A 15,469-nucleotide genomic window follows, 5' to 3' on the forward strand; every position below is an offset into this window, starting at 1 on the left:
TGACTCAGTGGGAATCTTGACATGTACAGAGGATTAGTTATAGAGTTTATGTGGACTTTTAGTATTCATTGTCTTATCTATTACATTGTGATGGTATGTTGCCCTGCTCACTATATCTACATATACCGGGGACTTCCTAAATTATGGCTGGGTATTGTGTGCCTGGGGAAAGTACAATTCTTGTAACCTTCAGCAAACCTTAATCTTCTGCCTTGGTTGCTATAGAACTTTGCACACAGTAACTGACAAAGCCAAAGCACAAGTTTATTCTGCAGCATAAGCATTGGCTAAGCAATAAGCACTTGTCAAGCGCAATAAGCGGTCAAAACTCTTTAAGGCTCATCTGAATGTACCATCCGTTGCTGTACATACAGCACAAGGAAAAAAACTGGCACTCATTTTTGAGCCTATTATCTTAATGAAAAGTGCTAAGTAGACTGTATAACAAAAATAATCCATAGGAGTTATTCACATAAAGGTCTGATGTGCTTGTCATCTTTGAGCAATGCAAATTAATGTGACCCTGTCACTATAGGGAAAGTTTTAAAGCAAGCCATATCTGTAAAAGAAGTGATCTCCTACTTGCCTCTATTAAAACCAACACTTCCGGGAGTTTCAGTTATGGGGTCTTCCACAGCTCTCATGAATGCTACCCTCTCACCCACTACAGGATACAGTTGAGACATGGAGGTCAACAGAAGGAACCAGTGAGAGCAGCAGAGGACCCAGGAGATCGACACTTCAGTGAGTGTAGGTTTCATTGGGGACTTCAGCAGCAGATCTCTCACCATGAGAGCAGAGCTCAGAGGCACAGGTTGCAGGAAAGGCAGGCATGTCTAGTCTTCTTTTACAGGTATGGTTTGCTTAACCACTTCCAGACCGGACACTTATACCCCCTTCCTGACCAGGGCAATTTTCAGCTTTTAGCGCTATCACACTTTGAATGACAATTGCGCGGTCATGCAACACTGTACCCAAATTAATTTTTTACCATTTTTTTTGAGACAGATAAAGCTTTATTTTGGTGGTATTTATTCACCACTGGGATTTGTATTTTTTTGCTATGTAAATGAAATGTCCAAAAATTTCGAAAAAAAGTGTTTTTTTTATAAAATTTTGCAAATAAATAATATTTCATCATAAATCTTAGCCAAAATTTATTCTGTTATCTTTTTAGTAAAAAAAAAAATCCAGATTAGTTTATAACCAAAAATTATAATTTTTAAACATTTTTTTTACATTTTTATTTTTTTTATATTATTTTTTATTTTTTTTTTTACATACTGTCACCCTAGCAGTACAGTGTCACCATGGTGACACTGTACTACTTGTGGGGGGTGATGAAGATTTTTTTTTTTTTTTTTCACTGATTGCTTTTACACCCATATAGGATGTAAAAGCAATCATTTCTCTTTCTCTCTGTGTGCATTCTTGCACTCATTGAGAAGTACTGAGTGAGCTGTGATTGGTCACAGCTTGTCACATGGTACAAGCACCACATGGCACTGGATCGCGGTGCTGCACGCTCCCAGGGAGCGCGCACAAGCAGGGTGCGGGGAGGCCGTTTATAAACGGCCACCCGACCCTGCAGTGCCACCGTCCGGCCGTTTATATGCAACGGCCGGTCAGGAAGTGGTTAAAAAAAAAAAATACAAAAAAAAAAAAATACAAAAAACAAAAATACAAAAAACACCTTTTTTTTCTGTAATGACAGGATCACTTTATTAAACTCCATACTGAATTCATTAATGGGGGTTGACATTGCTGGCCTTCTTCTAATAATGCTAAGTTGCTTGAGTGTTGCAGGCAACCAAATTACAGTCAGAGACAAGCATGCAGATCAAAATATTCAGAGATCCTAATCTGCATACTTGTTCCAGGTCCCTGATTTAGAAAGTACTAAAAGGCATTAGAGCAGCACAACAGGCAGGAAAAATATGTTTTCAGAAGGAGAGGTCACTAATGGCAGTCTCTAATATTCCTGTTTAGGATTCTTTTTAAAAGTTTTATGCAAAACTATAATATGCTACTTCTTTAAAACATTGTTGCCAAAAAAAACTACAAAAATTGCTGTAAGTATATTTTCAAATAGAACTGATACAAAACCCAGCTGAAATGCATTACTTACAGTCTTTTGATGCCAGATTCCTGTGGATTGGGTGCTTTGGAATTAATAATGGGTGATGTTTGTGGAAGCTTGGTGTCCTCATCTGCTTCTTCGCTGGGAAAAAAGTCAACATTTCGGTTAGGCTGGTGGAATAGGCAAAAGTTCCATGGATAACTGCACGTTTACCAACATTTGTATTATTTCATTCCTTGTGTTTAGTGGTTTACTAGGTTTTCTCTAGTGCTACGCCAGCTTCTATCCTACATGCACGATTATAATATACAGCTCCAGGTAACTGACTAGACACTGGAAATGATCGCAACTAGACACAGGTGTCATTATTCAACTAAACAATTCTGTATTCCTACAAAAACAGACTAATTCACTATATAGCAAATGCAACAAGGTGCATACCTATATCTTCTAAGCACTGCTCATTGCTCCAATCTGCCATTGAAAATACTATGAAAACACAGATTTTCTGAAACATGTTTTTTGCATATGGCTTGGACGCTAACACCCCATATGAGATCACTTAGTGTGCAAACTAGCAGCAGTGCCATGGATTGCTGCATAGAGGGAAGCAGAAAAGAATGTGCACATGTAATAAAGTGCCACGCTAAACACCATATTCAAAATAGTGACAGTCCACCATTATCAAATGAATGTCCACATCAATAAATATCCATGATAAAGGATGTGCTTCACACAGTAGAAGAAAAAGACCTGCTTATCCAGCAGGGTTGAAGAGAGAGTAACACTAGGTTACTTCTGATGACCACAGGTGAGTGAGCCCTTACCGGAACTGTTGGGCTCTCAATTTAATGAAAAGCCATGCTATATGGTGGTACTCCACTGCTGTGGCTCCACTGTACCTTCACTCTCCATCAGTAACGGCATAAAGAATACATAAAAGCCAATAGTGCAGTAACTTCCAAAAGAAATAACTTTAGTAGAAAAGTATTGCACTTACAATGGGTCAAAACATTGCAGAGCTGCGGCGATCCCGATGCATAACAAATTCTGGCAGACAGCCGCTCAGCGTGGTGATGTCACGTCACGTCACCACGCTGAGCGGCCACTGGTAAGGCCCTGTGGTCACCAGAATTAACCTAGAGTGTTACTCTCTCTTCAGCCCTGTTGGATAAGTGGGTCTTTCTCTTTTTCTTCTATTGTGTGAAGCACATCCATTATCATGGACATTTCTTGATGTGGACATTCATTTGATTATGGTGGACTGTCACTATTTTGAATATGGTGTTTAATGCTGCACTTTATTATGTTTACTGTAGTTTAGTATCTTATACCTGTGCTAGCTGCTCATTTCTATTTTATAATTTTTATCTAAGCGCAGAATCACAATGTGCACGTGTTTCATGTAGAAGTAAAGTATGATATGGATTGGGAAGATTGTGCCAAAGATAAGAGCAGGTATTTTATGATGCCTACTATACAGTGCATGTTACATTACTTTTATTGTCTGTTAGACTACAAAACTGCGTTAACAAGTATTCATCAAACTGGTTACAGGTACAATATCTGCTACAGAGGGATTGAGGACTACAAAATGCCAGGACAAACCTCTAGGAGATAATGTCCAGCACAATACGTCTGATCACAACAGCCAGGGAATGACCATGGCTAAAGCCAGAAAGTGACCAGCCCCACTACAGCCAAAGACTAAGCACCATTAGTCAGGCAGTGACTACTATTTAACACACTAAACTAGAGAATGACTGCCATAAATGATAGAAAAATCACTACAGTCAAGATATAACCATTATAATAATTCTATTACAGGAAGGGAATGCTAGATTATATTTACTACAGCCAAGTAATGATCGCCACTATCATGACAAGACCCAGAAAATAACAAATCAGTATTACCAGTAGAGCCAAAGAGTGGCTTTTGGAGCCACTGCCTACATTTAGAACATATTCGTTAGGCTCTGTCTCATTACTACCTTTTATAGTAAGTAAGTTCCTCTTGCAGCATGAAAACCTTGGCTTTCAGCTCATTCCTCTCATGTAAAACATCTCGTAGCTCTTGCAATGTAAACCTGGGCCGATTTGAATCTTTAAGGTCAAACAGCGTTTTGTCTGAATCAAAGATGGGCTCTTCATTTATGGCTTCAGCCTGAAGAAAAGGTCAGAAGGTATGCATTATATTATTGTGTGTAACTATGATATAAACATGTAAGCAGTTTAACATCTTAAGCTTTTTATTACTTAATTTTTTAAACAAATTGAAGTATTAAAGCAAACTGTGGAATCTTAAACTACTTTTAGACAAACTTAATATTTCTTGTTTTTAACTGCAACATTACAAATATAAGGAACCCAAGTCATTGCTAGAAGCTAAAACACCGAAAGGACAATTAAACCAAATCCTTAATCCTGGTAAGCCCCTTAAATCTTTTACCAAATACAGTATATACCTATAAAACATTATTCCAAACCATTTACAATTGTTATCTTGAATTAAACCCCAACTCTGGGCAAAAAAACCCTCACTCTCCTTCCTCCCATACACCTCTGGATGAAAAAAAACAAAAACATATTTCTAAATGCCATTTTAACTGCCCTGAAGCCATGATCATATGACGTTCAGGTCCCAAGCCTTCTTTCCTCTTTTGTTTGCATCAGGCCAGGACATGGACTCTTCCCATTAGTGGGGGTGCAAGTTATAGCGGTTGGGATCTACAGGGCGTGGCAAGGGTATTGGTCCCCAAGAAGTTAATGATTCAGTCCCCAGGGTAGGAAACAAGATTTCCAGAAAAAGAAAGATGTGAGAATTGAAGACTTAATCTTGTTATATGGCAGTATGAAGTGTTGACAGAATCCACCCAACAGAAAGGTAAGTACTTTACTTTCACCAACCACTTTATTAGTTACACCTTGCTAGTGCCGAGAAAATATTCCCCACACCATTACATCACCATCACCAGCCTGAACTGTTGATGCAAGGCAGAATGGATCCATGCTTTCATATTGTTTACGCCATATTCTGACCCTATCATCTGAATGTTGCAGCAAACAGTCCACCCATTCTCCTCTGACCTCAACAAGGAATTTTGGTCCACACAACTGCCACTCACTGGATATATTCTCTTTTTTGGACTTTTCTCTGTAAACTCTAGAGATGGTTGTGCATAAAAATCCCAGTAGATCAGCAGTTCTTGAAATACTCAGACCAGCCCATCTGGCACGAACAACAATTCCACATTCAAAGTCACTTAAATCCCCTTTCTTCCCCATTCTGATGCTCAGTTTGAGAAAGTTGTCTTCACCACATCTAGATGCCTAAATGTATTGAGTTGCTGCTATGTGATTGGTTGATTAGCAATTTGTGCTACTAAGCAATTGAACAGGTGTACCTAATAAAGTGGCTGGTGAGTGCACTATACACTGTTAAAATTAAATTTTTGCCCTTGAGCTTTAATTTGAGCGTTAGCGATGCTGCTTGTAAAAAGTCCATTTAGTAATGCCAAGAATTTCTCTAAGGTTCTAGCACTTGAACTGGATTGCCATCATCCAGCACTGTTTTTCACCATTTATAAATGGGCATTATACGAGGGGCGTTCAAGTCAAACTTTTAATTTTACTGGTATTTTTAAAAAGGGATGCTAGTGTGGCGGTACTATGCACTGTAGTAAGTCCAAGTGTGTCCTATTACTGATAGGCGGCATAGAGGTCACGGGCCAGTTCAGAGACTGTTAATCAAGATGGCAGACAACAGTGTTAGTTCGTGCATGGAACAGCGTGTGGTGATGAAGTTTCTTGTGAACAAAGGAGTAAAACTTGTGGATATCTACAGAAAACCTCAAGCACAGTACAGTGATGAGACACTCAGCCACAGAAAGACATTTGAATGCTACAAATGTTTGAAAGATGGCCACATGTCTGTCAGTGACGATCTAGGCCGTAGAGGTTTCCCAGCCCACAGCAGTCATTCCTGTGAACATTCAGCATGTGGAACGCCTGATCCTGGATAATTGACACAAAACCTATCGTGAAATTGCACAATAGACAAATCTTTCTGTGGGAACAGTGAACACAATCATGACAAAGGAAAGCAGGCTGTCCTAGAATGGTTCAGGTGTGCTGACAGATCTTTCTATGCTTTCCAGGCATTAGTTAAACACTGGGATAAGTGTATAAATGTATCAGAGGAGTATGTTGAAAAATAAATGCAGTTTACATTCCTTGAAATTTGTTCTTTTAATATATGAACTCAAAAGTCCTTGTTTGACTTGAACGCCCCTCGTATCTGGAACAAAATAGATATATGGAACGATGATCTGGCCTTTTCCATATACACTATATTGCCAAACGTATTGGGACACCCCTCCAATTCAGGTGTTCCAATCACCTTCTTGGCCACAGGTGTATAAAATAAAGCACCTAGGCATGCAGACTGCTTCTACAAACATTTGTGAAAGAATGGGTCGCTCTCAGGAGCTCAGTGAATTCAAGCGTGGTACCGTGATAGGTTGCCACCTGTGCAATAAGTCCATCCGTGCTACTAAATATTCCCCGGTCAACTGTTTCTATTGGTATTATAAAAAAGTGGAAGCAACTGGGAACAACAGCAACTCAGCCACAAAGTGGTAGGCCACATAAAATGACAAAGTGGGGTCAGCGCATACTGAAGCACACAGTGGGCAAAAGTCGCCAACTGTCTACAGAGTCAACAGCTAAAGACCTCCAAACTTTGTGTGGCCTTCAGATTAGCACAACAATGTGTAGAGAGCTTCATGGAATGGGTTTCAATGGCCAAGCAGCTGCATCCAAGCCTTACATCACCAAGTGCAATGCAAAGCGTCTGATGCAGTGGTGTAAAGCACATCGCCACTGGACTATAGAGCAGTGGAGATGTTTTCTCTAGAGTGACGAATCAAGCTTCTTTGTCTGTCAATCTGATGGACAATGTCTGGGAGGGGGGATTATGGTGTGGGGTTGTTTTTCAGGGGTTGGCCTTAATTTCAGTGAAGGGAACTCCTAAGGCGTCAGCTTACCAAGACATTTTGAACAATATCATGCTCCCAACTTTGTGGGAACAGTTTGGAGAGGGCCCCTTCCTGTTATATCATGACTGCGCACCAGTTCACAAAGCAAGGTCCATAAAGACATGGATGAGCAATTTTGGGGTGGAGATACTTGACTGGCCTGCACAGAGTCCTGACCTTAGCCTGATAGAACACCTTTTGGATGAATTAGAGTGGAGACTGCGAGCCAGGCCTTCTTGTCTGACATCAGTGCCTGACCTCACAAATGCAGAGTCCATAAAGACATGGATGAGCGAGTTTGGGGTGCAGGAACAAATGCGCTTCTGGAAGAATGGTCAAACATTCCCATAGACACACTCCTAAACCTTGCGGACAGCCTTCCCAGAAGAGTTGAAACCGTTATAGCTGCAACTCAATATTGAACCCTACGGTCTAAGACTGGGATGCCATTAAAGTTCATGTATGTGTAAAGGCAGGCTGACCGATACTTTTGGCAATATAGTGTAGTTTTCAAGAGAGCTATAGTAAACATTGAAAACAACTTCTGCATCATATTATGTTTTTTAAAAACCTGTATCCAGAGTATCATTTTCCTGATCCCTTTTACATTATCACAGGGTTCCCATATGAACCATTATCAGTGGCATCTGGAAGGACCTGAAGGTTGTCTTCTCCCACACCTAGGTGCACCTTACAGGACTAGAACTCCTAAGAGCCCTTCACATGCAGACTTCAGGGTCAGCTGTGCTCCTGTGGGCGGACTTGTGGAAAATGCTGTACTACAAAAGTTACTTTAATTGACTGTCTGGGCCACCAATGCCTTTTATTCAACTGTGGGCATCTTTATCTCTGTGGCAACTTGTGTCTGCAGTAAGCTGTCAAGTGGAGTTTGGAACAGTGAGGTGAAGAGTGGCTTAGAGAGACACATTGGCGATGGCAGCAACGTCACTCCACTGGTGACTTGTGAACCACTCTCAGTCTCCTGAGCTACTAAGAAACAGTGTAAATGCTGAACAAACCTTAGAGTGGTGCAGGGCACAGAAGAGCAGAAAAGAGCACTGCCCGCAGAAATACTACAGAGTAGAGGTGAGGTGAGCAATCACCCTCCACATGAACAGTGGGAAAAACCTAACATATATAGACAAGGTGCTTGCTAGGAAAATATAGAAAAGATCACTTGCCCAGAGTTCAGTGCATGCTACTATTACCTGCTCTTTTTTCTCTTCTCCATTCTGCAGCTGCTCTCCTCTCAGTCTCTCTCTTAGCTTTCCAATTTCCAGTTTCATTTTGGTAGCCTCTTGCTCCTTTGCTTGGAGATATGCTTCCAGTTCCACCTTCTGTTCTATCAGCGACTTCCCTTGTGCCTCCACCACTGTGATGCGGTGTCGTAAGTCATGGTTAATCTTCATGAGTCGGCTCTGCTGTTGCTGCAACTGCACAGTTTACAGGAAAAATATACTATAGAACAAGCCCAAGCAACAAGTAAATTACAGTCAGTGACTTGATCATGCTTTCTAGGAAACCCCTTTAAATGGGAGTTTTATATAATCCTTTGCAACCATGTTTAACAAGCTTTTTTAGAATGCTTCTGGGTAGAACAACCTCCTCCTGTCATATGACTATTTTCTGTGCAAACGCTTTTACCGAGAACTATGGAAGTTGTGATTTAATCCAGAGAACACAGTGGTCTGCATTCAGTGCGCTTTGCTTCAGGTCCATTCAGACAATAAAGAGAACAGCTGCTAATGGTAGTCAGTGAGGCTACCCATTATATTAAAGGACCAATAACAAGGCTCAGGACCAAGCATTAACTTACAAGATTTGGTTATAACTTCAGCACCTATATCTCTGGATCTACTAATCACTTTGCCATGATGATTTTACTGCAGGTAACTCCAAATACTGTACATGCTGGTAAGTTAAAGTGGTTCTAAAGTATCAAGGTATTTTTACCTTTATGCATCCTATGCATGAAGGTAAAAAACCTTGTGTGTGTAGCAGTCCCCCCAGGCCCTCATAACACTTCGTTAAGCCCCCTCTTGATCCAGTGATGTCCAATGAGAGCCTCAGTTCTCTGGGGACTCTCACTCCTGATTGGCCATTGGCTCCCACTACTGTCAATCACAGCCAGTGAGCCAATCAGGAGAACGAGGGGGCAGGGCTGAGCCACAGCTCTGTGTGAATGGACACACAGAGCTGCGGCTTGGGCGCATGCTTGCCTGGGTGCCCTCCCTCATAGCAAGCTGTTTGCATTGGGGGCACCCAAAAGGAGGGAGGAGCCAGGAGCACCAGCGGGGGACCCAAGAAGAGGAGGATCCAGGCTGCTCTGTGCAAAACCACACAGCAGGTAAGTATAGACATGTTTTTTATTTGTTTAAAAAAAAAACAAGACTTTTAGTATCACTTTAAATTGGCTCCTGTCTAATAAAAAAATACAAAAAAAAACAAGCAAGACTTTTAGTATCACTTCAATTGGCTCCTGTCTAAATTGGTCATACTATATGTTTGTGTGAATGCGAGTTAGGGATCTTAGATTGTAAACTCCTTGAGGGCAGGGACTGATGCGCATGTACAATATGTAAAGTGCTGCGTAAATTGTCAGAGCTATCTATATAAATACCTGTAATAAACAAGAAAATTTGTTTATGTGGTTTTTTTAGTATGGCATAAATTGCCCAGATTTGGCTTTTTATTTAAAAAGTTGGAATCCTGTCAGCGATAAAAAACACAGCATACTGATTTTATTTGGCTAACTAGAGTTAAGTAATAAGAGCAATAAGCAATGAATCTAATTGACACCATAAAGCAAAAAGGGTATCAACAAACTCCCGACTATATTACCAGAATAATATCAAAGAATACACCCAACATAATGCTAAGTAAATCTAAACCACCCAAAAGTTTTTTTTTTGTTCTTTTGGACAAAAGGGCTCAAACACCTGTCAGGGTTTTAGTTTGGCCTCGATGTCCAATTTTGGAATCGGGAAGTAAAGTAAGAGGGAAATCCTCTTAATTGTCAGTACAATAAGTGTCCCCATTAAAGGATTTTCCCTCTGTTCCATTTCAGGTGACATATTTGATTGTCCCTCACTTTCAGTCCTGGTCAAAGAACATCTAAATAGGGTAAAATATAACCAATGTGGTGACATACAGGAATGCAAACCCGAAAAGGGGTTCTTAACCTCTGCCCACAATATCTAAAACGGCAAAAATGCATTTAGCGTTAGGTAAAATTTATGGGAGGAAATAAAAACACAAATTGAAGTTCTTGACACGTTGTTCCTGACAACAAGTTTTTCCTACACCACAAGTCTCTGTACTCTAGGTTGACCTCTGCCAAACCATATAATGATATGCTCTGCTTTTGCATATTGCACCATAGTGCATTACACAAATTGCATATTTTTGAAGCTTCATGTTTTTCATCAAACTCTTCCTGGTCCCCTTAAAAAGCAGCTTAAAAAAAACAAACAACAAAACAACATTAGGAAAAGCAGAGTGCTTTACAAATGTGAACTACACTCCACTAGCTTTGAGGGTCTGAAATCTCTGAAGCGCAGTTTGCATTTGTTTTACCCAACATACCAAAGTTTTTGAAAAAGTAAGAACTGCTCTGAGCAACCATTCAAGGGCATGCTAGTTTTCACATTTAAAAGCAAAATTAGGTTAAAAAAAAAAAAAAGTTTTCTTGTGACTTGACTTTTTTAAAGACCTTCCCCTCCCTTTATAACTACAGGAAGTATTCCAGTACTCACCGCTTCTACATCCTCGTTTTTGAGTACAAGCTCTCTGTCTTTTGCTCTTATTTCATCCCTCTGTTTATCCACCACCTCCTTTAATTTTTTCATTACTTGCCTTTCTCTCTCAGACATGCCTAGAATAAGGAAAAAACACTTAAAAGGAAAAATGTAATAATGAAATTAGAAGGCAACCATCACTGACCTCCTTCAAAAAAGGCCCTTGCAACCATTTCCACCTTAATTTAACTCCTTTATGTCCAGGATCAATGCAAGCCTTAACACCCAAGCCCAATTTTTCAACTTTGACATGTGTTAGTAAAACTGTACATACACTATATTGCCAAAAGTATTGGGTGTGACAGTCAGGGCATCGGACCCCCAGCCGTTCTCACCAACTTGTGACCGAAGGACTAGACAATCTAAAACCGCGCTGTCATGTGCATAACAATGCCACGTTCAACTGCACCCTGCACAAAGATTTTCCAGCTAATGGACCGCAATCTATGTACCGCAGCCTGAGAGCAATTGTTACTGGGTCAGGTTAATTACGCAATTAACCCTTCACACTGCCACCTCCGCCTTTTTGTAGAGAAAAGGAGGAAACTCGCCAATATTAGCAATAACACTATGATGTTTGAATAAGCATCTGTATACACACTGTCACCGCAGACAGATGTATGCAGAGGTTTAAAAAACACACAGTAGCGCTCTTCAGAGACAGGGATTCTTAGTTTGCATTAAAGAGCTTTAGAAACAGTTCAACACTTTTCAGAAAATAGGATTTATTACTAAAAAGGTCAAAAATGTGCAATCAAAATATTTACAAAGATGTAGCCAATATATATATAAATACAGAGAGCAATACCACAACAGAGAGATAACAGAAAGAAGTTTAGAGAGGTAGAATACTTGCCGTCAGCCTTGGTTTAAGCAGATCAAGTTTCCTGAACAAAAGGGTACAGTCTCCCAAGTTGGTTCCTGATGTTAAAAGGGGAGAATTCTTAAACTTACTTCTCCAAACCTGACAGCCTTTTTCTAGGAACTCAGCAGGGTGTCTCCTTACAGCAGAGAACCAATCGCCTCATTTGGGGAGGGGTGTTTTAGGCGGGGAACTCAGGCTATGACCAAATCACTCTCAGTTTATATCATGGTCAATAAACTTCCCTAGGTGCATGTAGCAGCCTAGCCACTAGTAGATTAATATGCAAAATGATAACCTGAACGTCCCAACATCAAACATGCCAGATTTCACTATTTCAGCTAGAACTATATGGTTCTCTGCTCTCCTGTAGACTTCAACTAGGGGTGTAAGATATCAGGTGACTCGCATTAAACTGAGCTATCCGAATATATGCTTTGTTCAATTGTAATTATTTCCTATCTCCAGATATAAAATTATACGGAAAAGTGGGTTTTAAATGTGATGTCTGTTTTACGGCTATCCCGGAATGCGTTTGAAGTCCACTGAAGGACTGGTTTATGGCTTTACGATTAGCTTCAGAGCAAAAGTCTCACAGACATACTGGGCCCAGGCTAATTGTGGTTTATAACCATGAAGCTATCCAGCTGGGCCTGATGCCGGTGATCTCTCAGCATACATACAGACCACATTCCTGAGGGAGGGGGAATTGGAGGGAGAGAGATTGATACAAGATGGAGGATCCTTAGCAAGATGGATGACCACGTCTATCTCTGTACGCACAACTGCTACATTGGGATGCCTGCCTTCACACGCACATGAACTTTAATGACATCCCAGTCTTAGTCCATAGGGATCAATATTGAGTTGGCCCACCCTTTGTAGCTATAACTGCTTCAACTCTTCTGGGAAAGCTGTCCACAAGGTTTAGGAGTATGTCTATGGGAATTTTAGACCATTTTTCCAAAAGCGCGTTTGTGAGGTCAGGCACTGATTTCTGCTGAGAAGGCCTGGCTTGCAGTCTTCGCCTAATTAATCCCAAAGGTGTTCTATTGGGTTGAGGTCAGGACTCTGTGCAGGCAAGTCAAGTTCCTCCACCCCAAAATGGCTCTTCCATGTTTTGATGGATCTTGCTTTGTGTACTGGTGCTCAGTCATGTTGGAACAGGAAGGGGCCATCCCCAAACTCTTCCCACAAAGTTGGGAGCATGAAATTGTCCAAAATGTTTTGGTATGCTGATGCCTTAAGAGTTCCCTTCACTGGAACGAAGGGGCCAAGCGCAAGAAAAACAACCCCACACCATAATCCCCCCTCCACCAAACTTTACACTTGGCACAATGCAGCCAGGCAAGTATCGTTCTCCTGGCAACCGCCAAACCTAGAGAACATGTCTCTACTGCTCTAGAGTCCAGTGGCGGTGTGCTTTATACCACTGCATACAAAGCTTTGCGTTGCACTTGGTGATGTAAGGCTTGGATGCAGCTGCTCAGCCATGGAAACCCATTACATGAAGCTCCCTACGCACTGTTGTTGTGCTAATCTGAAGGCCACATGAAGTGTGGAGGTCTTTAGCTGTTGACTCTGCAGACAGTTGGCGACTTCTGTGCACTGCGCGCTTCAGCATGTGCTGACCCTGCTCTGTCATTTTATGTAGCCTACCACTTCTTGGCTGAGTTGCTGTTGTTTCCAGTTGCTTCCACTTTGTTATAATACCACTAACAGTTGACTGTGGAATATTTAGTAGCAAGGAAATTTCACGGATGAACTTATTGCACAGATGGCACCTCTATTTAAGTTTTTTAATGTTACATATATTTAATTTTATGTCCAATTTTTGTGTTACTTCAATAAAAGTAATTTCACATTACCGGATTGTATTTTTTAAAATCATATTCATTTAAAATCATGATATCAATTTAAAAAATCAAATATAATACAATTATATATAAAAAAAAATTCTTTTTTTTTTTTTTAAACAGTCTATTTCAGTTTTGGTTTTCGGCTAAGTGCATCCTGAATTTTCAGTTTCGGTCCAGAATTTTTATTTCGGTGCACCACTACTTGTAGTAGCATGGGCTGTGGCAGGTCCTCTTACTGGAGAGTTCTGGAATCTATTAGACCCTAGATCTCTCCTCTGGCCTCCAAAGTATCTCATTAAACCGGATCAGTTTAATTAGATGCTTTTACAAGCTGGTGCTAGCTTGTTTACATCAGACACTGGAAATGACGAAATCCTTGTTGCTCCCAGTTTCTGACATCATATAGTGCAGGGATGTTGGATTCCTATCGCCCGACACCTGGGCAAGCAGCGGGCTCACCTGTCGGGTGGAAGCATTCGATGACAGTGCTGCCGCCGATTGCTTCCACACCGTGCTAGCCTCTCTTTTAGACCTTGGATGTCTCAAAGACAACCAGAAATCATCACATAGGGGACTTTGTCCCCTATGAGATAAAAAAAAAAAAAAAAAAAAAAAAAAAAAAAAAAGTGACAAAAATTTATTTTTTATTTATTGTAAAAAATGAAAGTTACACCGAAGCACATACCACCCCCCCAAAAAAAAAATATTGAGACCCCCACATATACGCACGTACAGACGTAAAAGCACATGCTGGGGTGCGTATGCGTGAAACTGACAATTGTGATACACATGTCACATATCACTGCACACGCCAGAATGAGAGCGATAATTCTAGCACCAGACCTCCTCCATAACGCTAAACTTGTGACCTATAAGGAGCTTTAAAAGTGTCGACCTATAGAAAATATAGGGTACTGAAATTCGTCGCCATTTCATGAGCGCGCACTAATTTAAGGTTTGACAAGTTCAATATCTGTTTACTCGCTGCAACCTCATCTTTTATATTTTATAAAAAATGGGGTAATTTATTGCTTTTTTGTGCCCTAAAATTAACTTACTTGTATAATTTACTAAAATTTTGCGGTAAAATCATGCAACATACAAAAATTGGAACTACCACTATTTTATTCTCTAGGGTCTCTACTTTCAGAAAATATATAATGTTTGGGTGTTTTATGTAATCTTAAGGCCTAAAATTATTTTTTAAACATGTGCAAAAAATGCAAAAATGGCTCTGGCAGCGAAAATGCAAAAATGGCTCTGGCAGTGAAAGGGATTGACCCACCCTTTCTTGATGAGCAGCTAATCGGTGCTCATTACACTGCAAGGTCTCTCTCCTGCCTGCTAGTCCCCGGGGGGCGGTGCTGGAGACAGGCAGGGAGGGCAAGAGGAGAAAAACAGTGCAATGTTAAAAATATTACACGTTTAAGTCGCCATAAAGCCTCTTGTTTTTAAAAGCCCCAGACATTCCTAAAATCATTTCCGATTTAAATACAGTTTTGGTTAAATTTATTTTTATTAATCTGTACAAGTAGATTGGGGGCTCAATTTAGTTCCTGGACAACTCATTTTTTCAAAAATTTCCACACCCCTGATAGTGGGAGGAACAACTTCCGTTCCTCTCAATGTGTCCGGGGAAACTAATGCAGTCGGTCGCATCCTTATCTGGCTCCCTGATGGGATGGGTTAAAGGTGGCCGCTCAAGGAGGGGAGTAGTTTGGGACGCCCTTCTGCTGCTTGTAAAAGTGATCTTGTGGCTGTATAGCCGCTCGGTACCAGGGTCATGACTGTAGCTGCAGTCATGATCCTGGTATAACCACTTCAAGCTGTGGCCA

General features: G+C 40.7%; 1 protein-coding gene across 4 annotated transcripts in view; it reads right to left on the reverse strand.

Moving 5' to 3' along the window:
• RILPL1 (Rab interacting lysosomal protein like 1) overlaps positions 1-15,469 on the reverse strand; it is a 54,861-nt gene that overhangs the window by 14,559 nt on the left and 24,833 nt on the right. For all 4 annotated transcript variants that reach the window (XM_089662013.1, XM_089662015.1, XM_089662014.1 and 1 more), the window contains exons 3-6: positions 10,872-10,990; positions 8,325-8,549; positions 4,072-4,244; positions 2,129-2,221 (exon numbers count right to left, since the gene is read on the reverse strand). In XM_089662013.1, the coding sequence (XP_089518139.1) occupies positions 2,129-2,221; positions 4,072-4,244; positions 8,325-8,549; positions 10,872-10,990 (610 nt within the window). The remainder of the gene's footprint in view (positions 1-2,128; positions 2,222-4,071; positions 4,245-8,324; positions 8,550-10,871; positions 10,991-15,469) is intronic.

Source organism: Staurois parvus, unplaced genomic scaffold (genome assembly GCF_062004578.1).
Source record: "Staurois parvus isolate SC_StPar_1 unplaced genomic scaffold, SC_StPar_1.0 ptg001418l, whole genome shotgun sequence".
Taxonomy (NCBI): Eukaryota; Metazoa; Chordata; class Amphibia; order Anura; family Ranidae; genus Staurois; species Staurois parvus.